This window comes from Apteryx rowi, unplaced genomic scaffold (genome assembly GCF_003343035.1).
Source record: "Apteryx rowi isolate R43461 unplaced genomic scaffold, aptRow1 scaffold_428, whole genome shotgun sequence".
In the NCBI taxonomy this organism is placed as follows: Eukaryota; Metazoa; Chordata; class Aves; order Apterygiformes; family Apterygidae; genus Apteryx; species Apteryx rowi.
This window is the reverse complement of record NW_020450681.1, coordinates 323289-344635: the sequence shown is the minus strand read 5'-3', so window position 1 is coordinate 344635 and position 21347 is coordinate 323289. Positions and strand designations below refer to the sequence as shown.

General features: G+C 56.9%; 1 protein-coding gene across 1 annotated transcript; it reads left to right on the top strand.

The window, feature by feature from the left end:
• Window positions 1-29: 29 nt before the first annotated feature.
• NMT1 (N-myristoyltransferase 1) lies at window positions 30-18586 on the top strand. The gene is made up of 12 exons (XM_026076209.1): window positions 30-193; window positions 6515-6626; window positions 8304-8448; window positions 11071-11189; window positions 11773-11864; window positions 12531-12647; window positions 13157-13327; window positions 13755-13863; window positions 15025-15195; window positions 15514-15681; window positions 16135-16272; window positions 18243-18586. The coding sequence occupies exons 1-12, from the start codon at window positions 66-68 to the stop codon at window positions 18261-18263; spliced, it is 1491 nt and encodes a 496-aa protein (XP_025931994.1). The 5' UTR covers window positions 30-65; the 3' UTR covers window positions 18264-18586.
• Window positions 18587-21347: the final 2761 nt, after the last annotated feature.

Sequence of the window (21347 nt, the reverse complement as noted above, 5' to 3'; positions counted from 1 at the left end):
CCCGCCACCCAATCGTGGCGCGCTTTGTTGCGGGGGTGCGGCAGCCTCCGAGGCCCCGTTTCAAGATGGCGGACGACAGTGAGACAGCAGTGAGGCGGCCACCGCCGAGGCCTCAGCGGCCGTCCGCGGAGGAGAATGACCACGAGCACTGCAGCGACTGTGAGAACGAGGCAGAGCACGGCTCCAACCGGGGGTGAGCGGAGCCCCGGGGCCGCCCGCCGCCGCGGCTGCCAGGCCCATTGAGCAGGGCAGCGGCTGGGAAGTGAGCGGAGCCCCGCCCCGCGCGCGTCCTGATTGGCCGCCAGATAGCATTCCGCGCTGCGGCTGGCCGAGCTCCTTGTCAATCTTGTGGGGGCGGGCCCCCTGGCACCCATTCACTCCTGTTGCGGGAGCGTGTCCTGAAGCTAAGCAGGGTCGGGCCTGTCCGCGACGTGGATGGGGGACGGGGGCCCACATGGCCTGCGTGCCGTGTGCCCGGCGACGCTCTCCCGGAGCGGGTCCGGTGCCCCATCGCCCCTGGCGACCTCTTGCACTTCTCAGTTGCTCTTGGAAGGGTTTGGAGAGCAGCAGTCACGGTGCAACAGCTCGGCTGCTGAGGGAGCACGGGGTCACTGCAAGAAAAGGGCCACAACGTGCCTTTTTGCAGCAATGAGCCGGGTCGGTGGCACGTCCTGCCCTTGCACTCGGGTGCAACGTCCCGGATGCCCCRTGCACCAGCCCTGGACACCCTTCCAAGCTCCCCGGCACTGTGGTATCGCTCGCAAAAGCGCCCTGTTAGGGCTTGTTGGCTACGGTGCCTCTAGCTTGGCTGATCCCGCCACCTCGGTGCCACTTGCATCCCGAGAACTGGCTTTTCGGCCTCGCGCCTTCGGTCAGGAGCACAGCCGCGCAGGCCCCCGCTCGGCAAAAAGAGCTGCCACCGGGGGCTCAGGCTGCTGCCCCGACGTACGCCGGTTTGCGCTGRCCTAAGCCATCTTAAAAACTAGGTTTTGCCGCCTGTTCCTTAATTGCCGTCGGTATCGCCGAGGGGTTCGCAAGCCTCAGCGGAGCCGGCTTTGCTATTCGAGCAGAGCCGCTCGCAGAGGAAGCYGGCCAAAGCGTGCGACGGCGAAACGCTTGACGTGGGGAGTCAGCAGGGCAGATTGGTGGTGAGGTGGGAAAGCTCTAATGTCCCTAACCCGGCGCCCACGTTACCCGCTGTCTTCGTTGCCCGAAATAAGGTGCAAAGCCGCCTAGCGATGCCTGTGGCTGACAGCAGAGGATTCGCCCCCCTTTTTCTCCTACATCTACGTTTTGCGCTGACAGTAAACGCTCCCGAACGTCTCCCACCTTTTCCTCCCGCCCCTCCGGTGCCCCGGCACACGGTTACCTGGCTCTGCGAAGGGGAGACCGGGAGCTGCAGAGCTTTTCCCCCTGCGTCAGCAGCTTTTCTGTAGGCGAGTTCGCCTGTCCGGTAACCAAAGGTAATAAAAGGTCACGCAAGAAATATTACAGAAGCTTTTTTTTATGACAGCGCAGATGCGCGTTTATATTTTATTTGCCTCCCGGGTGTGGCACCGTGTCTCGGTTTAATAGGTTTAGCCGTGCTCGGGAAGATTTTTCTTTTCTTTCCCTCTGACATGATTAGGTTTGCAGAAAGCAGATCCAAGCGGAGAGAAGACACGGTGCTTAATCACGATTATTGTATAAGCTTTTCTAGCTGTTATTTCCCAGCCCGGCTGTTCAGACTGCTCTTTACCAGGAAAAGGTGTGTTCTTGAGCGCTCTTAGCATCTTAGTGCGGATGTCGGGCTTTCTATGAGCACGTGAATCCTAACGGGGTAAAATACGGTTGCCTGCCTCTGCCAGGGTTAGCGCCGGAGGATAAACAAGCTAAGAGGTCGGCCTGGGAAATGTCCTTTAACAAATACGCTTGCAGAGCTCGCGATTCAGATTTACTGGGAAATAGAGTTAGAAACGGCTGTTAGACGTGGTTGATGGACGCAGCGAGAGCGAACGCAGGCCGCGAAGACTTCTGGGCTCTCCTGCAGTTTCACCATCCCCCACAAAACCTCGTCGTCGGAGATCTGCTCAGGAGAGGAAAGACCAGGCAGGAAGGAATATTGTGGGTTTTGGGGTCTTGAGGCAGAACGTTGCCCATGGCAGAACGGGCCGGAGGGAAGTCCTTTGGCAACGCTGCCGTTTGCCAGCTGGGTTTGCGGAGCGGCGCTCGGCGTTCGCCTCTCTGCGCCCGGTCCGTGTTAAGAGTCCTYGGATCTTGGCTCTGAGGTTTAAAAAATAATAATAAATAAATAAAAATATTACTTAGCAATAGCTATACTTCCTTTCCTTTTAAGGACAGGAAAGAGGAATTGAGTTTCCTCCGCCTTGGCCGTAAGTTGACACGGGGAAGTGGCTGCGCTGCTCTCTGGTGCAGTTGTCCGAGTTTATATCCCAAGGGAGAACTGCAGCGTAATAGTTGTCTTGATTTTTTTCTTTGTATGAGCAGGGATGGGGGGTGTTTCCTCCAGGTAAGAAATCTCCGCTTCATTTACGGGCTCCCGGAATACGGAGGCAGCACGTAAAGCGTTTCTTGGCGTAACTCGCTCCCCCTTGGCTGCTCCTTGCCGCAAACGTTTTGGCCGTTCCTCTTCCAGTTATCCCTGGAAGAATTATTTAGGTAGCGGATTGATCACGCCGGAGGGAAGAGACTGGTTGGTTTACGGGCAGCGAGGGACCGTGGTGAGACGGAGGATCCAAACGCGCTGGCGCTTTGGCTCTCTGCTTCGTGATGTGTGATCTGCCATCTGGAGAGCCTCCGTTTCTGCTTGATTCTCCTATCCCCCCCGGAGCCTAATAAGATTACCGATGTGAGTGTGACGCCCAATTAGCCGCAGGTTTGCCGGGAGGATTTCCCAGCATCTAAATACGGAGCGGATATTTACCGTCTCTCGTTTGACATCTTTCCGACGAGAAAGAGCGGCTCCGCGAGGAAGGAGCTGATCCGCGTCCGTGCAAACTTCTGACTGCGCTGTCTAAACCTGCGTTTCCAGTTTGGTTTTTGAGGAATAACCAAAGGGGGGTTTGCTACCGTTTGCCGTCTTTCGCTCTCGGGCTGTTTTGCGCCTYGGACCACCTGCGAGCGCCATTTCAACTCGATATTTATATATATAGATATAGATATAAAATGCAAAAGTAGTTTCCACTCCTTTGGCTCTAACCACCGTGCGCCCACGATGCTGCTCATTCGAAGAAGACGGATGCTGCTGCTATGCATCCGGAGCACTAAAAGGTAACGGAAACGATAGCGGAGATTCATTTCCCAGGAAATGATTTCCCAGCTAACCAGCGTTGTTACCGAGCGAGGCTCTTCGAGCCGTGTCGGCGCTGGGAAAAAGTCCGTTGAGATCCTGCGGGCGCCTGGAAAGTTCGCGCGAGATGTTTCTCGTCAGGCAGCGAACGTGCCCTTCTCCACCCGCTTTATCTGTCAAAGCGGCTCGGGCTGAAAAGGAGGTACGAGGAGGGGGAAAAAGCTGYACGCGCAGCTGGGAAGGGCTGCAGCTACGTTAACCGGCGTTTTGGACCGTCGCGATTCCGTCTCGGGATGTGTTGCGGTTGGTTTGCGGAGCTTCAGGTGCCGGAGGCGCAAAGGGGCGGACGGCGGTGTTATACGTCGTCTTTAAAATAGCATCTGTGACTGTCGCTGAGGCCGGCTTTGGTTCCCTAGGACTCTGGCGAAGCACGAAGGACCCGAAACGCTCTTACGTTCCCTTTGCTGCTCATCTGCTGGKTTTGGTTTTCGTTTCCCAGCCGCGGTGGCGCCTTCCCCGTGGCCGGGCAAACCTGGCTGGTCTTTATTCTACTCCGATTCCTTCCAGGTCCYGATGGTTTGGCTCCTCGATCGAGGAGGATCTCCTCGCCGTTCGAACCCGAGAGCCCTCGGCAAAGCGATGCCGGCGGCGCCGATCTCCGCGGGAAGTTCAGACTCGGCGGCTCCGCTTGGTGAAGCAAACCGATGCCGCCCGAATACCCAGCCGCGGGCAAGCGGGCTTGAGCAGGGCGCGAGGGTGGAAGGATTAGCGCGACGGCCCAGGTGATGGGGGAAAACCCATCCCGCTGCCTCGTCGCAGGAGATGTTGCCGCGCGCCCGGCGCGTCCAGAGGTGCCGACGGCTGGAGGAGACGGTGGGCAGCGCTCGCGCGGCCCCGCCGAGAGCGAGCAGGGCGGCTGCTGGCAGGGGGGAGCCGCGAGCGGCTTTCGCGCTCCTCCGAGGTCTCGCCGGTGCCCTGCCGCGACGGATTTAAAAAAAAAACACAAGACAACTTGTCATGCGTTTGTCACTAAAACTGATAGTCGTGTCGGCGCCGCTTTGCCGTAATTGCTTTCGCTGTCGTGTCGGCCGCCGCGTTTCACTGGGGCGAAGGTGAAGCCCTTTGCCATCGCGGGACCGATCCGCAGCGCCTCGGGGCCTGCGGCGCCTCCCGATGCCGAGCCCTGCGGAGGTGCCGCTCCGCAGCCGCTCCTTTCTCTGATTGAGCGTTTCAAACCCTCTCGGAGCGCAGGCAGGCGGCTGCTCGAGGTCCCTTTTTGCGCGGCGGCTCGCRGAGTTGCTCCCCGCGCTCGCGAGCGAACGCTTTCCGTCGCCTTTGGGGCGGACGATGCCACCAGCGGCAGCTTTCACGCGCCGCCTCGGTAGCTTCTGCGCGAACGAACGAGCTGCCGGAGCCGGGATGAAATCCGCTGGGCGCCGGGAAGCGTTCGCGGTGTCGTTAGGCCTGATTATTTTTTTTTCCACGTGGGTCTAATCGGCTTACGGCTCGCTCGCTCCGTCGGAGGAGGAGGAGGTAGGACGCTGGTGCGATTAGGAAGACAAAGCGTGGACTTGCCAGGCAGGTCGGCGTTAGAGGCACGCGGGGAGCGATCGGGCTCGGAAAACCCACGCGCTCGTAATAGGAACCTTTTCCCGAGTGAAACGCTCTCTGCAAAATCTCAGCTTTAGCTTTTAATCGGTAAAAACACCTTTTCTGAGACCCGGCACTCAATGGCGCCGCAGTGCCTTCGAAGCCGCTTCGCTGCAGCGACGGCCGCCCGGGCGCGACGGGTTTCTCCGCCGCAAACGCTGCGAGCGTCCGTGCGGCCGAGCAGAGCTGCACCCGTTTCACCGCCGGGAGACGGCTCTGCGTCCGGCTCTCGCTGTTTTATCAGCAAAATAATGCCTCGGGCCGCTTTCCCCCTATTTTAAAACCTCGCTTGCTGCTCTCTCCAGGTTTCGTTCAGCCTCGCTCCCTTCCTGGTGCTCTCCTTTTCCTGCCCTTGCTGCCATAAATCGCTGGGTGCTGCTCCAACATACTTCCCAGCGTGTCTCTTCTTCCCTTTCTCTGCTCCACCCTGCTCCTCAGTATCTCCTATTTGGTAAACTCGTTAAGCCGGTGCAGAAGGAGCTGGATTAAGATCTGGGGGGAGAAGAGGCGGCAGGACACGTTTAGCCTAACGCCGGACGCTTTGAACCTGCGGTTTGTGCCGCGTTTGGCYGTGGCGAGCCGACCCGGATGGGTTTCGAAGCGCCCTGGGAGCAGGGTGCAGGGGTGGGAGCCCAGCTGGATGCGGCAACTGGATCCGCCGGGCAGGAGGGGACCCAATTTCGTGGGGGAGACGGTGCCCGCTGACGCTGCGGGCAGCTCTCGGCGACTCTAGGCGCTGCGTGTGAACCGGTCGGTGGAGATGGCGGTTCTTATCCGGGGTTTTCCGTATCCGTTGCTTCCCTAGGTCTGCRCCTTCCCCCCGTTAAGGCAGGTTGTCCCCTGCGAAAAACATAGGAGAAAATAAAAACAAATAGCAAAACGAAGGTGGGCAGAGATGGAGCAGAYGCGAGTGACGCTGCTGCGGGAGGCCCCTTGCTTCTCTTTAGGGTTTGCAGGTGAATTTGGGGCCGCAAAAGCCTCCGTGGAGTCGGCGAGCATCGGGAAAGGTTGGCGGAAAGCAGCCGCTCCCTCCACRCAGCCGGGTCGGAGAGCTCAGCCCGGCCGCTCCTCGATCCTACGCGACGTGCTCGCGGCGGGCGCCTCTCCCGTGTTTCGTCTCGACGTCGCATTCAGTCCGGCGGTGCGGCTGCAACAGCCCCCCGTCTCCTTAGACGGTCGCCTCTGCGGTGGGAAGAGCTAGCTTGCGCCTGTGTTCCCGCTTGTAGCAACACCTCGAAACGGAGAGGAGACAGCGTTTTCCTGCCGGCAGCTGCTGCCGGCGAGTCTGTTGGGCCGAAGGCCTCGCGCGGTGCGGAGCGGGGCGGCTGAGCAAACCTGCGGGGCGGGAGATGTTTGCGCGTGGGAGATGTCTGGCGAGTCCCGCCGGCGAGAGCCGGGCTTGGAAGGATCCCGGGAAAAGCACACTTGGCTGCACCCCTGGTGCACGGCGTATTCCCGCTCCTASAGGCTCAGTCTGGCTCAGGACAGGGAGCTTTTATTTTCTTTATGGAGCTACAGGGACTGTGTAAATGTCCTCAGAAAAAAGGCTCCAATGATGTTTCCTTTGTTCCTTAGTGGCTTGAGTCCAGCGAACGACAGCGGAGCCAAAAAGAAGAAAAAGAAACCGAAACGGAAGAAAGAGAAAGGAGGGGATCAACCTGACCAGCCTCAGGACCAGCCAGGAAAGGTACCCGACCCCTTCGCGCGGCCCCGCAGGACGGCGAGCCCTGTCCTCAACCTCTCTGATGCGGCCAGCAAAGGGTCTCCCCGTCCTGATGCTACCTGCTGTCGTTTTGAAGCACTTGGCTGCTCAAAAGTCCGAGATTTAGACTAATTTCCTGGCCTGGCTCCGTGCATGGGAATTCCCATTGCTGCGGGAGGTATTTGTGGAGCGCTTGGGGATAAATGCGATCCTTTATTGGGTGTCAAAGCCAGTTACAGCGCCGCGGTGAAAGGTTCAGACTGGCGCCGCTGAGTTATTCTTCCCAGAAACCAGCTGCCTCCTTGAGCGGAGATGGCAGGGGATTGCCGCGCTCTGTGCGGCGGAGCCCGGCTGCCGCCTGCCAGCTTCCCCTCCTGCCCCCATCGAATACAACGAATGCTTTTTCCTACTTCTTGGACGACATCTGATGTTGTCGATTTTTGGTTAGCGTGAGAACAACGGGAGGGTCAGAGCAGGGTCCGTCTCGCCCCCTTCTGCTTTGTCTGCTCCTGACTAGCAGCCGATGCTTAGGGATGAGTGCGAGTGGGGGACATGTGCGGTTTGTCCCCGGCCTGGTGGCACCCTCTCGGCACCGGCAATCGGCTCTTTTGGCCCCTCTGGACCTGGAGGCTGCTCTGAACCGTACGCTTACCTGAGCCGGTTACGAACCCTTTGCACATCTTGCCTCTATGATGTTCCAACGCTTTGGATCTCGTTGCGACAAGGTGTCGGGCATCATTAAACAAGGTGTTGTGTTTGTTTTAAACCTGGTTTGAACCCCGATTCCCGTGTTTATAAGAAATGGTGAGTAATTGCTCCCTGCACATCATCTCTGTCACAACACACAGACCTCGATCGCTCTTGCCTGTCCCTCCTGGTCCACGGAGCCCTTGTCCTCCCTCCAAACCTGTGGCAGGGCGAGACAACGGTCTATACATTGGCCTAAGCTGTTTTCTGTCCAACTCCCAGTTCCTATCCAAATAATTTCTAATGCGTTGTCCTTCTGACGGTGCAGAGCATTAAATTAGCGCTTTCGGAGTGTTTCAAACTCTCTTCGCCTTTAATCAGTGACGAGCTGGGGCTGTGAATTCACGGCAGAGCTGCTGACCCCGCGAGGTCTGCGCGGGGAGGAGGAGGAGGAGGAGGAAGAGCCTTGCTGCCTGCCGCCCTTGTTGGCGCTGCCCAGCGCCTCGTCTCAAAGTTGCCCTTTGCGGATACTGCTTTGATCCAGCTTAGGCGGATGAGGCTGAAGTAGTGCAAGAGAAACGCCACCGCAAAAAGGGCAAACGCTGGGGGTGGGTTGACTCGGGGCGTCCCTGCGTGGACGTTCCTGAGGGTGAGGCAGGGAGCTTTGCTTTTTGTGCTCACACCATCTTCCCTTTAACTGAAGCTTAAGGCATCTTGTGGTGCTTGATCTTCCACCCCTTTGACCCGGGAGTGCCTTAAAAACAAGTCTAAGCATGTAGCAGGTGGCTAGAAAAAGGGCTTATCCATCTCACAGAGGGTTATGAGAGGATCCAAGCTGGAAAGGGAATCTCTTCCCTGCTTTCTCCTCCCTGGCAGCGCCCCAAGGAAGGGCGAGTTCCTGTTTGCCCTTCCAGGGAGCTGAAATAGAGCTCGTAGCTCAGGTCACTCACTTTTACCCCCCTTCTCTGCACTCAGGTGAACTCTTTACCGGCTGAGAGGATCCAGGAGATTCAAAAAGCCATCGAGCTCTTCTCTGTAGGTCAGGGACCTGCCAAAACCATGGAGGAAGCCAGCAAGCGGAGCTACCAGTTCTGGGACACGCAGCCAGTGCCCAAGCTAGGTATGTACAGTCTGTTGCCGTTTTGCTGTAGCCGCATGCTCCTGGGTACAACTCTTGTGCTCCTCAGCCTGTCCAAAGAAGCCCTTACTGGAGCTGTGAGGGTTTCCGGCCAACGAACAAGCCCTAGACGGCCTCGCGCTGCTGTCGTGCCTGAGCTATGAAAGCATCAGTGACACTTATCCACCAGTCAGTGACAGACCATGGACCAGCCTGCCATCCATGCTGCAGGAGGGCTGTGGGGATTGAGAAGGACAAGCAGCCACTTCAAGCATCAGATTTGATGGCTCCTCGATTTAAGATCCCTTAATGTCAGTCTTTTGCCCTTCAGTTGGGCCTTCCCAGCTATTTGTGGCTAAGTTTCCTGTGGGACACTGCCAGCCTTCTTGCCGAGTCCCCGGGACCTGAAGTGATCCAGCTAGCTCCTTTCCTGGGGGCTGAAGCTTGGCAGCAAAGGGTCCTTGGTGGGGAAGGTAGCTCAGGGTAAGCCCTGGACTGTTGTGGGGCAGAACATCACTGAGACAGGCCCAGCCTGCGAGCAGAGCCACTCGGCAAAGCCAGTCCACGTGCTGAGCCTCCACATCGTTCACTTGGTGGGCTCACAGCAGCCCCCATCCAGGGCAGGCACTGCGTCTGAGCCAGCAGGGAGAGGGGAGGCACGGATGTCCCAAATATCTGCGCCTCCAAGGTGCTGCACCTGTCTAAAGTTGGGAAATCCCTCTCTTCTTCTCCTTTTTCCCCCGTGCAAACAGCTAGACTGTGCTTCCCATCTCTAGTACTTGCTCCAGTCCTTTCTCCAGCTTGCACTTGATTCTTTCCGTCTGCGTCAAAGTGATTTGCCATCGGTAGCGAGGTGTTTCTCGGCGTGGCAGAAGCTCTTGGCAGCTGAGCACATCTGAAAGGCAGAGGGGTGTCCAGAGAGGGGTGCCCTGCTGCAGAGCCGCCTCGCTGGAAGGCCGTCACTCCTGAGCTAATGGGAGCAAATCCCCGCACGCTCCCATCTTGTCTGGGATTGCTTTGCTTCGTCTCTCTGCCCTGGCATCTCCCAGCAAACTCCATGCAGACCTCAGGAGAGCTGGAGAATGAGTCCAAGCCCATAGTTTTTAGATTTACCCAAAGCTTGTTATGACTGAAAATTGGCTGCTCCTCAGTAACTTCTTTCTTTGAGGTTGTGTCCAATCCCTCTTGCTGCAAACACCATGTCTGTGATTCTCTTTGCATGTTGTCAACACCAATCTGAGGCTTTACTTGATCTCAAAGGACTGTTTGCTGGAAATGGTAGTCTCGGCTTTGGCCCCTCTTTGCGCTTGTGCTGGGAAAATCTTTGTGAGATACCCCAGGCACAGGGTTACGTGAGGCTGCAAAGTCTGACCTTGTGTTTGCACTTTTCACCAGAGGATTCCGACAGTAAAAACATCATATCTGCTTCAGTAAGCCCTGGAAGGTGGAAGACGGGGAAGAAGAGGCACAAAATGGCCCTATCCTCCATACACCAAATTGCTGACTGCACTCTGCACTCTGGTTTCCGGCTCCTCGCTAGATCCCACCATCTCCCTCGGTGCTTGGTCAAAAGCCCTCTGTGGCACGCAGCGTTACCTGCATGAGGCTATTTAGGGTCTGGTAACAGAAGTGCTGTGGGATTTTGGGGACAGGTTTCAGGGTTGTTCAGCACCTGCTCAAAACAGAGGGCACCGCCGTGGATGAGCGTTCCTGGAACATATCCTAGCTCGGGTGTGATGGGGGGGAGTTCTTGTTTTGAGTTTATTCACCTCCCCATTGCCTGGAAACCTCTTTTCAACTCCTTTTTAAGGGAATTCCTAATCAGTGTGGTGTGCTTCTCTTGGCAGCGCTCAAGCGATGCCGCTGTTTACAGAGCTGTGTTGACATCCCTGAGAAAGCCGGTGCTTTAACCAACATCTCTTGGCTGAATCGAGTGCTTCAGGAGTCAATGTTTTTAAACAAAAGTTGTCTTGTTCACTGCAGCTCTTATTTAGACGCACTGGGAAGGAAATCCTGATGCTTGCCAGATGGCAGGGCCCGGAGCTGGCAGGGAGAGAGCCACCATCTGAGGCTTCGGGGATGGTGGAGCAGATCATGGGAAAGTGCTGGCCGATGCTGGGGCTGTGGCGATGGGGAAGGCCGTGCTCCTGTGGCCGCTTTGAGATCTGAAGTCCTGATCTGCTATGAAAAGTCAGGCTCTCTCAGTCTGTGAACGGCAAACATGAAGGATCATCAGCACGTGTGCACAGGGAGCATTTACAGCTCCGTATAGAGCTCCTCTGCCACAGGGAGAGAAAGCGGGCAGGCAGGAGCTAGGAGGCCTGAGGTACTGCTTATGGACATGGAGGGTGTAGCTCTGGCCTTGAAGCTCTGATCAGTTCAGTCTGTTCCTCTCCGCTCCCCGGTTTCTGCCATTACCCTTGAAAGAGCAGTTTTGATTCTTTGCCCCGTGCTGTGGTGTTGAACACATGGCGCGTCCCACGCCGGGTGGGTGAGTGACCCCTGATTGCTCAGGCTGTGGACCTGGGGTGAGAAAGGCTGTCAAGTGAGGCCACCCGAGGCGTCGTGGGGACCTGGCCTCAAACAGCAGAGAGCGTCTTCATGGCTCCCTGCTCTCTCTTGCAGGAGAAGTGGTGAACACCCACGGTCCCGTAGAACCAGACAAAGACAATATCCGTCAGGAGCCATACACCTTGCCCCAGGGCTTCACCTGGGATGCCCTGGACCTTGGAGATAGAGGCGTGGTGAGTCTGGGCAGCTTGGCACACACCAGTTGGGAGGGTGTCTCTGTTGCATGGTTGGCAGTGCAGTGCTTGGACTGCTGAAGATGTCTGGTGACTGGAATGTGTCCTCCACCGTTGTGAGCAAGACTCCAGCTCAGTGATCTCGCCATCTCCTTAGTTAGGTGGGTCTGATTTCCCCCAAAACAGGCACTCGCCTCCCATCTGTTCCATGTTGGCCAGCTTTGATTGGTTTCTTCATGGGGGATGGACGGACGGGAATGTTTTTCCATGTTCCTGAAGTGTAGGGATGAAGTTTTTCTGTACGAAGACACTCAAATCATGACCCATCTCCCTGAGAGATGACCTGGGGGTAGCAGGAGTATCTCTGTGTCCTGCTGCTTACCCTGCTCTGTAGCAGCACCCGTTCAGGAGCCCAGAGCCAGCAGCAAGGAGAAGGGGGACGTGCCAGTTGCAGGGACATGGCTGCACATGGCTCCTGTTGCTGCGGCCTCACAGAAAGAGTGTTCTGGGTCGTGTTTCAGGGCAGCTGAGGGGTGTGACTGCTGAATAACTCTCTTGACCTGCTTGATCTCTCCTGCTGTAGCTGAAAGAGCTGTACACGCTTCTGAACGAGAACTACGTGGAAGACGATGACAACATGTTCCGGTTCGATTACTCTCCTGAGTTCCTGCTGTGGTGAGTGGCACCATGACCACGGAGCAGAGCGTGTTGGATGCTGGCAGCTCCAGTGATAGCACTGAAGCTGCCTTTACCTACCTCTTCTCACTTTTTTCCAAAATCTTGCTTCCTCATGTGTCACCCTCTACATGTGTCCAGGAACTGTGTGTCCCAGGTGCTCTGCAAGAGACCTCTCTCACCCAGTCCTGCCTGCTTCAGGCTTCTTTGAGATATTGGAACCTAAAGCTGGATTTTTCCTCTTTGTTTTGATCCCTTGAGTGGTTTCAAAAATTCTGGTAGCTGAGGAGCTTCCCACTGTCCTAGAGTTATAGAAAGAAGACGGCTGCCAAGTACTGTTGCCAGCAATAATACTTGGAGATCTATTGCAGCTGAGCTGCTGTTTCTTCAGGGCGTTTACGAATCGAGAACACAGATTTCCTCCTGGGTTGCAAGTGAAAACTGGCCTTGGCCACAGAGTGCAGGAATTCCCCTGGACCCGAACGGTTCTGCCCTGTAACTTCACAGTTGCCCTCCTGTCCTCCTGCCTGCGACTCCACAGGTGTCTTGGGTGGCCTGGAACGTGACACAGAGTGTCCCAGGACAGGGTGGGGAGCCTGGAGGCAGAAGGAGGTGCACAGGGCACCTTTGATGGGATATGACTAACGAAGCATGTCTGTTCTCCAGGGCACTGCGTCCTCCGGGCTGGTTGCCCCAGTGGCACTGTGGTGTCAGAGTTGTCTCCAGCAAGAAGCTGGTTGGATTTATCAGCGCGATTCCAGCCACTATCCACATCTATGACACGTAAGTGCTGCTCTGTTGAGTTTCTTCTCCTGCCCCTTGATGGTGGGCGGCGCTTCCCAGCAGCACTCGGGAGGGGTCTGACCACATTGCCCTCACTGACTGACTGAACCAGACCTGCGCCATGCAGTCGTGGAGATGCTTTGCTGCTTGGAGGAGAAGGTGGAGGATATTTAAGGTGGGCAGTGAAGTTCTATGCAGGGATATCTTGCAGTTAACTGAGGAGGCTGTTTTCCTCAGTGAGCGAGGTCTGCTTAGAGCTCTGGCTCTAATCCTCCAGGGCTGGATGCCAGTGGAGACCATATTTTCTTGGAAAACTGTTGGATAACAGCTCAGGGGAGAGTCCTCCAAAGCACCAGTGTGTCAGGCCCCTGGACCTCAACCCGTGGCCTTCCCTGGGAATTTGACTCCTCTGTCTCTTGCGGGGGCTGGAAGTAAATTGCCCAGACATCAGACCAATCTCCGTGGTCAGGACAATCAGGTCTCATCCTGCGCATCGTTTCTTTCCTAAGAGAGAAGAAGATGGTGGAGATAAATTTCCTGTGTGTCCACAAAAAGTTACGCTCCAAACGAGTGGCTCCGGTTCTGATCCGTGAGATCACACGGCGGGTTCATCTGGAGGGGATCTTTCAGGCTGTTTACACTGCGGGAGTGGTGCTGCCAAAGCCTGTGGGGACTTGCAGGTAAGTGACTCCAGTGCTCTGAAACACTTAGGACTGGGGGAGACCTCTGCAGACCTTCCCCTACCAGGATCCCCTCCATGGCTTGCGGCAAAGCACTTGGATGGCTGTGCTTGCAGGTGTGGGATTCCCTGGGGCAAGACAGACCAATTTCAGCCCAGGTTTCTCTTCCCCACGCTGTCCTTCGGGGATTAAGTCCAGTAGCTTTGCTTAAGCTGCTCATTTATCATGAGACAGAAGACTTTCTGCAGCACATGCAGTTGAGGCTGCCCTTGTTTTTCTCTGTGGGAGCTCCTGGCCGGTGAGAGCCTCTTCGCTAGCTGGCGTGATGTTCTCGCTTGCCCTCTCATGGCCGCTACGAGAACCTCCTGCTCTCGCAACCTTCCCGCTGTCCAAGAACAAGTCTCCCACAGCGAGTGTGTTTCTGCAGGTACTGGCACCGGTCCCTGAATCCTCGGAAACTCATCGAAGTCAAATTTTCCCACCTGAGCAGGAACATGACTATGCAACGTACCATGAAGCTTTATCGGCTGCCAGAGGTGGGTACCAGCCAGGGCTGCAAGCTACGGAGGCGAAGCTCAGGAATTGCTCCTAGCTGAGCAAGGGATGGGACTCAACATCAGACACACAAATATCTCAGCTGAGTCCGTCTTTTGCCTGGAGAACTGGGGTTTGTGTTTCATATGATAAATGGCTCTGTCAAGCCATTGTGCTTTATTTAATCCTTATTTATTTTGCCTGGGTACCTGTATTTTAAGGGCAAAGTTTTGCAGCTAGAGATCCCTGTGATCTTTTGTTTCATGGTGAGTCATATCCTGTTCTCCTGGTAGAATGAGAATACAGATGTGACAGCCTTCATCTGTCCAAACACAGCCCCGAAGTGACCTTGAATTGGGTTAGTCCCTCATTCCTCAGTCAAACCGATCAGTTCTGTCACTGCAGTTGTCCTGCTGGAGGAAGTTCCCCAGCTGGCTATAGGAGAAAAGAAAAACAGAGCATAAAAATTGCCACCACCTTCCCTGACCTTGTTTGCCTCCTTCTGTCGGTCAGAGCTGGTTGTTTCGTTTGGTGAGCGTTGGTTTAGAGCTGAGCAGCACACGGCTCTGTGTCTTCTGCCTCCCCTGTCAGCAATAGCCGCAGTTGCTGATTGTAGCCATCGATTTTTTTGTGCAGAAACCCAGATCAAGAAACAATTTGTGCGACTTGAGTAGGCTCTGCTGGGTGAGCCCAACCCTAGACTAGAAATTGAGTCATACTGGAAATAAAAAACAGTCGGACAAGACCCGGGTGGTGCTCTCGCCACCTCTTCCCTTGCAGTATCCTGCTGTGCCTGGGGCACCTCTCCCAGCCTGGCCCCACTGCGCTCGGGAGCAGAGACCTGGGAGGAAGCAGAAACCTTATGTCATTAATGACTAGGAGGCCTTTTCCAATGTGACTTGACCCAGCACATGAGGCTCTGGGACCCACTGTGCTGCTCTGCGATCTCTGCATTGGTGTCACAGCCCATCACATCCTTCTTCCAGACAAGCAGGGCCGGGAGGAGAGTGCTTGGCAGGGACTGCGGGATTGAAAATGGGCCGATCGAAGCAGAGAACATCCCCATGCGACTTGTCTGAGGCTGCTGAGGAGGAAGGGTAGTCCTTGGGAAGGGTAAAAGCACCCTTGCAAACAACGCAAACAATTTGTTCTGTTTTCTGTAGACTCCCAAGACTCCTGGCTTGCGGCCAATGGAGCATAAAGATATTTCTGCAGTGCACAAGCTCTTGACCGAATACCTGAAGCAGTTCCACCTGACGCCCGTCATGAGCCGAGAGGAGGTGGAGCACTGGTTCTTACCTCAGGAGAACATCATCGACACCTTTGTGGTAGAGGTGAGAGGGCAGGGTGTGTTTTCCTGGGCTTCTCCCACCGCCGGAAGAGTGTGAAGTGAGCTGGTCCGTTCTCTGCAGGAGAGATCAGAGAGGTTGTTGCCCTGAGCAGTGAGAGCACAAAGATCCTCTTCCAGGGCTGGAGGTTTGAGCTGCTGGAGGGTGGTGCCTCTCTGTCCTGGGCTGCCACGAGTCTGCCTGCCGGGCGCCCTTGGTGGCACGTGCCCACTCAGACTGACAAAGCACCTCTGAAGTTCGAAGCAGGCATTGCCTGGCTCTGACGTGTTGCTGTGTCACAGAGGTGTCACTCTTGGCTTTCAGAGCGCCCCTGGGGAGGTGACAGACTTCCTGAGCTTCTACACACTGCCCTCCACCATCATGAACCACGCGACTCACAAGAGTCTGAAAGCTGCTTACTCCTTCTACAACGTTCACACCAAGACGCCTCTCATCGACCTCATGAGCGATGCTCTCATACTCGCCAAGTCGGTGAGTGCGGGCAGGGCCAGGCAGGTTGGGAGCAGGGCCGGAGCGACACCCTTGGGTGCTGGGCAGCTCACCGCAGGCATCTCCTTCCTCCTGGCTACCCTTGGACTTGCGGGGAGGGCCGGCCTTGGGGCAGGGCTTTGTACCTCATACCCAGGGTGGTACAAACCCAAATCCTGAAGGGTCTGCAACCCAAGAGAGGGAAGGAACAGTAGCCTGAACCCTTTAAGAACCCACCTGCCAATGTCTGCCCATTTCTTACAGCAAAAGGTATTGCCTCGCTGTCCGTAGCACTTAAATTGAGAGCGGGTGCAGCAGTGCTCAGTTCTTCCCCAGCACCCTCGCTCCACTCTTCTGCGTGTGTGAAGCTGGGCAGGAGAGGGAGGCAGGCAGTGCCCACAGAGGAGAGCAGCCCATGGCTAGAGGAGCTGATGGCCTTGTTTCTTGCCTGTGCAGAAAGGATTCGACGTGTTCAATGCACTGGATCTCATGGAAAACAAAACCTTCCTGGAGAAGCTGAAGTTTGGGATTGGGGACGGGAACCTGCAGTATTACCTGTACAATTGGAAGTGTCCCAGCATGGCACCAGAGAAGGTTAGTCCATTGCTGGTCCTTCAGCCTGGCCAGCGCGTGGGCAGGGATCTTGCCTCACTGAGGGCTGTGGGGATGGACAGGCTGCCGGTGTCTGGCACTGCCTTTTCGCCTCATGGGGCCCCTGGCTCGGGATCCCACCTATGGACCAGCAGACTGACGTGTCCTTGCCGTGTTAGAGCGAGGATCTGCCCTCACACCCACCTCTGCGTTCCCAGGCCGGCTGCTGTCCAGTGTAGTGTCACACATGGTGACGGGTGAATCTAGTGACACCACCAGCACCTGGTGTGCCTGCACAGAGGGAGTCCTTGGGGAGAAGTTCTCACCGATTAATCTCCCCAGACTCATTTTACACTTGGACCAGTGTGGGACCAGAGTGGTTCAGGAGTCCTTAACCTCACGTGCATGTGCACTGATATAAAGCAAGATACAGAGTGGAGCCCCGGGGGAATTAATAGTCATCTGTGAAGAGGCGAAGGGTTGCAGGGGTAATGGATGTAACACCAATGGATGCAGCAGTCGCTCATCCTTAGCTAGGAGATGATTGCTGTGCCCTGTGAGCCTGCACAGGGCCTGGGTGTCACCTCTGCGTGTGTGTCAGTCTGTCTTCAGGGTCTTGGCATGTCCCGGTGGGACAAGATGGACAGGAGCTCCTCTAGAGAGAGCAGACGTGCTTTGAGAGCTGTTGGGTCACTGTTGAGCAGGAACCCATGATACAGGGATGCTCTGGCAGCCTGGTCACTCCTAGTGTGTGTGGAGGGGCTGAGCCGTGGGATCGCTGGGGTGCCACATCGTCCCCAAGGCCAGCAGCTCACTCCCCACCTAGCTGCTCCGAGCACTTGCAGTTGCTTCTATCCATCCCTGTAGAGACCTTGGGTAGATGCCTGCCCTGGGCCATCRTAGGCAGTATCCAGTTGCCCTGTGGCTACCGTGGCTCCACCTTGGAGATGCTGCAGTTCAGCATCCATCCAGTTCACAGCCGTCTTGGCGCGGCTTGAGAACCGCAAGCCATCCCGCTCGGCAGCGCTGCACGGTGGATCTACGGTGTGTCCAAGCTAGATCAAAACAACTAATTAATGCAACTAGACTTTGATTCCCCTCGCAGGACTTGTGAAGCCAGGTCTGTGTCTGCTATCGGGAAAGTGAGAGAATCCTGCAGGAAGGCAGCTAGAGGTGTGAGGTCCAACAAGGCTGATTAGCATGTAATTACTTATTGCTGTGGCTTTCTCCAGCTGTGGTATTTGGGGTGCTGTCCCTGCAGCACCCAGTCCCGCAGCACCTGCAGGGCACGGTGCCACCAATCAACACTTTTGAAACCTTTCAGTCCTTTAAAAAAAAAAGTCTCTAGAGGGTCGCTGGGAGGTTTATCCAGCTCCTCCCCTCGCTGAAAGGGCTGATGGCTTTGCATGCCTGGTGCTGGGAGCTGCTCTCCCGCTGTGCCCTGCGGAGGGTCTGAGCCCGTCTCTGCGCTTCCGGGCAGATCCCTGGGAGCAGCCACCAGCACGTCCCATCACACAGTGGCCAAAGAGCCCCCAGAAGGGCTGATTCCCTACAGCAGGACTTGTCATGGAACCAGGCTGTCAGGAAGCAATTTCTGTCCCGAGCCCCAAAGCAGAGGTACTGCTCTGCGCTGTCCTCTGTCTTGCAGACCATCTGAGTTGGTCATGCAGGCAAGAGTTGTAGAGCAGCTAGGAAGACCCTAAGCCTTGGCCACCTACCCAGATCCCAGCTGGCAGGACCCGTGCGCCTGTTCAGCTGCACAGCTTGCTTGTTTAGCCGGAAAAGGGCTGTGCAGGGCTCTCCTGGACTGTTGGTCTCAAAGGTCCTAGAACCGGTGGGTGAATACACGCAGACAAGCTTGCTGAGGCCTTTCAGGAGGTACGGAGAGCTGCGTCTGTCCAGCTTTGGGTCTGGGGCAGAGGACACTTGCACTCGGGCACTTCTTCACCTGCCGTCTCCGTTGGCTCTCCCAGGTAGGACTGGTGTTGCAGTAAGCAAGCCCTACGAGGAGAGCGCAGCGCCGCTGAGGAGCTGCGCCCAGGAGAGATGCTGCCCTCGCCGCTTCCGCCGAAGCCGGACCCGCGTGTGGAGAAGTGGAACTGAACCAGCTACACAAACATCGACTGATTTTAACGATTGTATCACACAATGCTGGCCACGACTCCCCCGGTGGCGTCGGTGGTCTCCTTTGTTTTGATTTAATTGCATCCTCGTAAAGACGTGATCAAGGGAATGTAACTGCAGAAACTAGCTCATGATTGGCATATAATGGAGTTAACGGGTGAATAATAAAAGTATATATTATATATATTTTAAATCTTTCCTGTTCCAAACTGACACTAATGCACTCATCTGCTGAAGGCCACCTCCTGGTCCCCGGACCGTGACTCTTCTCAACAAGAAGCTGGGTTGGCAGAGGTAGTTGCTTAGTGTGCCGGGTTTTTGTCTGCACACAACAGGGCAAATCCTGCCCCAGGAAATGAGCTTGGTGGTTCATCACAAACCGCACCCAACGGCTCGGCGCAGACTTGGTGGAGAACCGGGACGGGAGCGGCAGGACGCCGTGGCAGGGCTGAAGCGCTCTTCTGCGTGCCTGGAGGGCTCGGGACCCGAGGCCTCTTGGAGGAGGCACCCGGCTGCGCTCTGTCCCTGTGCTCGGCCGTCTCCGTTTGCTGCCTCCTCCGTTAAACTCGGTCCTTCCCAGCCCAGCTCTGCCGCAGGTGCCTTGAGAGGGAGGATGGCGCCGTCCCTCCCTGCGGGCTCGGGAGCAAGTTGATACTTATTACTAAGGGCTATTTGTGCAAGCGATGCCTTGTCCCTTCTCCTCCCCAGCCTCGGAGACTCGAACCCTCTCTGCTCGACAGGATGAGTGCTGAACTGAGAAGCAGCAACTCCTGAAGGTCGTGGGGACTCGGCTCCTCGCTGCCTGTGGAGCACGTCTTGGATGCACCCAGTTCTGCTCTAACTCCTGGAGTCTTTCTCCTTCACCGCTCCCCGAGAGGCCAGGGCTGCATGATGGGTGCTCTGGGCATCGGGGGACCCTCCGTCGCCGCTGCTGCGTCTGCTTTTCTCTCCAGGCCTGTTTTCCAAACCATCAAAAATGATACGCACGCGAACGGTTCCCTGCAACATGTGATCGTCCTCTTCACCCGGGGGTGAAGCCTGTTGAGCTGCTCCAGTGCCTCTTCCACCAGGCTCGTGCTCTTGTGCTACAGCAACCTCTTTCCTTTGGTGGAAACCCTGTGTCCCGTAAAGATGAACTGTCGGGATGAAGTCGTCATCTTTGACAGAAATGCCTGGGAAGAGCGTGGCTCCCACACGCAAATCATGCGAAAAACAGCCCTGCCACAAAATCGGGAGGTGGCTCCTCCAGGAACTACCGTGGTTGCTTGGGACGTCTAGGCYGCATGCCCACAGTGGGGAAGGACCATCGTGTGGTCTTTTCTAACCATCTCTTCTAACCAGCTGCCTGTCCCCCCATTGCTGGTGGCCGGAGAAGGCTGGTGGTGGCTGGAGAGTCAYGCCGGTACCACCGCGTGACTGTGCAGCCTTTGCAGGTCTTCTCTGGCCCCAGGTCATGTGAGCTGCTTCTGTAAAGGCAGTTTCCATTGCTCCGAGATGTTCTTGACTTCCAAGCCAAAGGTTTCCAAAGCTGGCGGCAAAGGCGAAGGGCTGTGGGCACCATACATCCTCGTCCCTCTGCACACCTTGAGCACTCGTGCCCCATGGCACATCGCTGGCCTCTTCCCAAGGCCTCCGTGTCCACAGGAGCGAGCACCGCATGGCTTGGAGAGCCCCTTCCTCCACACCCAGCTCCCAATGGACCCAGGGGACTTTGCCCGCCTTGGCCTGGACCTCTGTGGCCTCACAGAAGATCCAGGAGCCACCACATCTGTCCCAGCAGAGCTGCTGGATCTCCTTGCCCAGGCTGGGGGTCCGGGGCTGCGAGCTGAGTCCCATATCACCTATGCAAGAATCGACGTCCCTTCCCTTGTCCTGCCACCGTGCCGAGGAGGCCGGAGGCCACCTGCGTTGGGGCTGGAGGGGAGGTCACACGCGATGGGATGCTCCTTACGGCTCAGGTGAGCCTCGAGGCGTCTCTTGGGGAAACRGAGCCCATTCGAAGCTTCTGCTGGCTTAAACCACCCCTCCTGCGCTCTCCCCTCGCTGGGGGAAAGCCCTCTGCAAAAGGACACCCCCCCCCCAAAGCGGAGAGCTGGTGAAGGCTGCGGAGGGACACCAGCACCGAGGGACGTGGAGCTGGGAGCCCATGAAGCTCTTGGGGCCCTTCCCTTGGCTGCTGTGGGGTGCAGAGGGGTCCGTGGGGGCCCTCTCCGTGTGCCGGCCACCGTTTGGGCTTCAGGAGCGGCCAGTCCTGCAACCTTCCCACCCTGCGGCCGGGCCCGTGCACCCAGCGAGGAGCTGGGTGCAAACCGAGCACCCGTGGGTGCCTGCCAGCAACCCGCGAGCAGCAGCTGCTCCTTACGGCTCATCGTGCAACCGCTCTAGGAGGATACTGTCTCCAGCATCCGGCTTTTTGCTTTTTCCCCAAAGCTTTTCCGCCCGCGGTTTAAGCCACATCGCTTGCGAACGCCCAGCCGGCGCTTCCCGTGTGCGCCTGGCCACGGGCAGCTCCGGGAAGGACATTGGAAACCCGGGGCCTCGCTTGCCCGCGGCGGCCRGCTGGCGAAGGGCAGCGGTTCCCAACGGGAAGGGCTGGGGAGAACCCTGGAACTGTCTTTCCCTGCCCGAATCTCTGCGTCTCCCTTTTCCCCCCCCCCCCAAGGAAAGGCGCTTTTCAAGCTCTTGCGCCGCCTTGGAAACCTCAACCCGGCTCCGTCCCTCTCCCCTGGGGCTTTGGCACAGCTTCGGCGGTGGCGACCTGAGCCGTGGCCACTCGCCGGCTCCGTTAAATAAACCTTTATTCCACTCGCTTGCCAACCTCGTATAAATATTTGACCGGTGCCGGTCGTCTAGCACGGGGTTACGAACGCAGCCGGCTTTCGCGTTGGGCGCCGAGCGCCTCGGGACCGCCGAGCTGCCGGTGGCGGGGGGCCGCGGGGCGGCGGCGGCGGCGG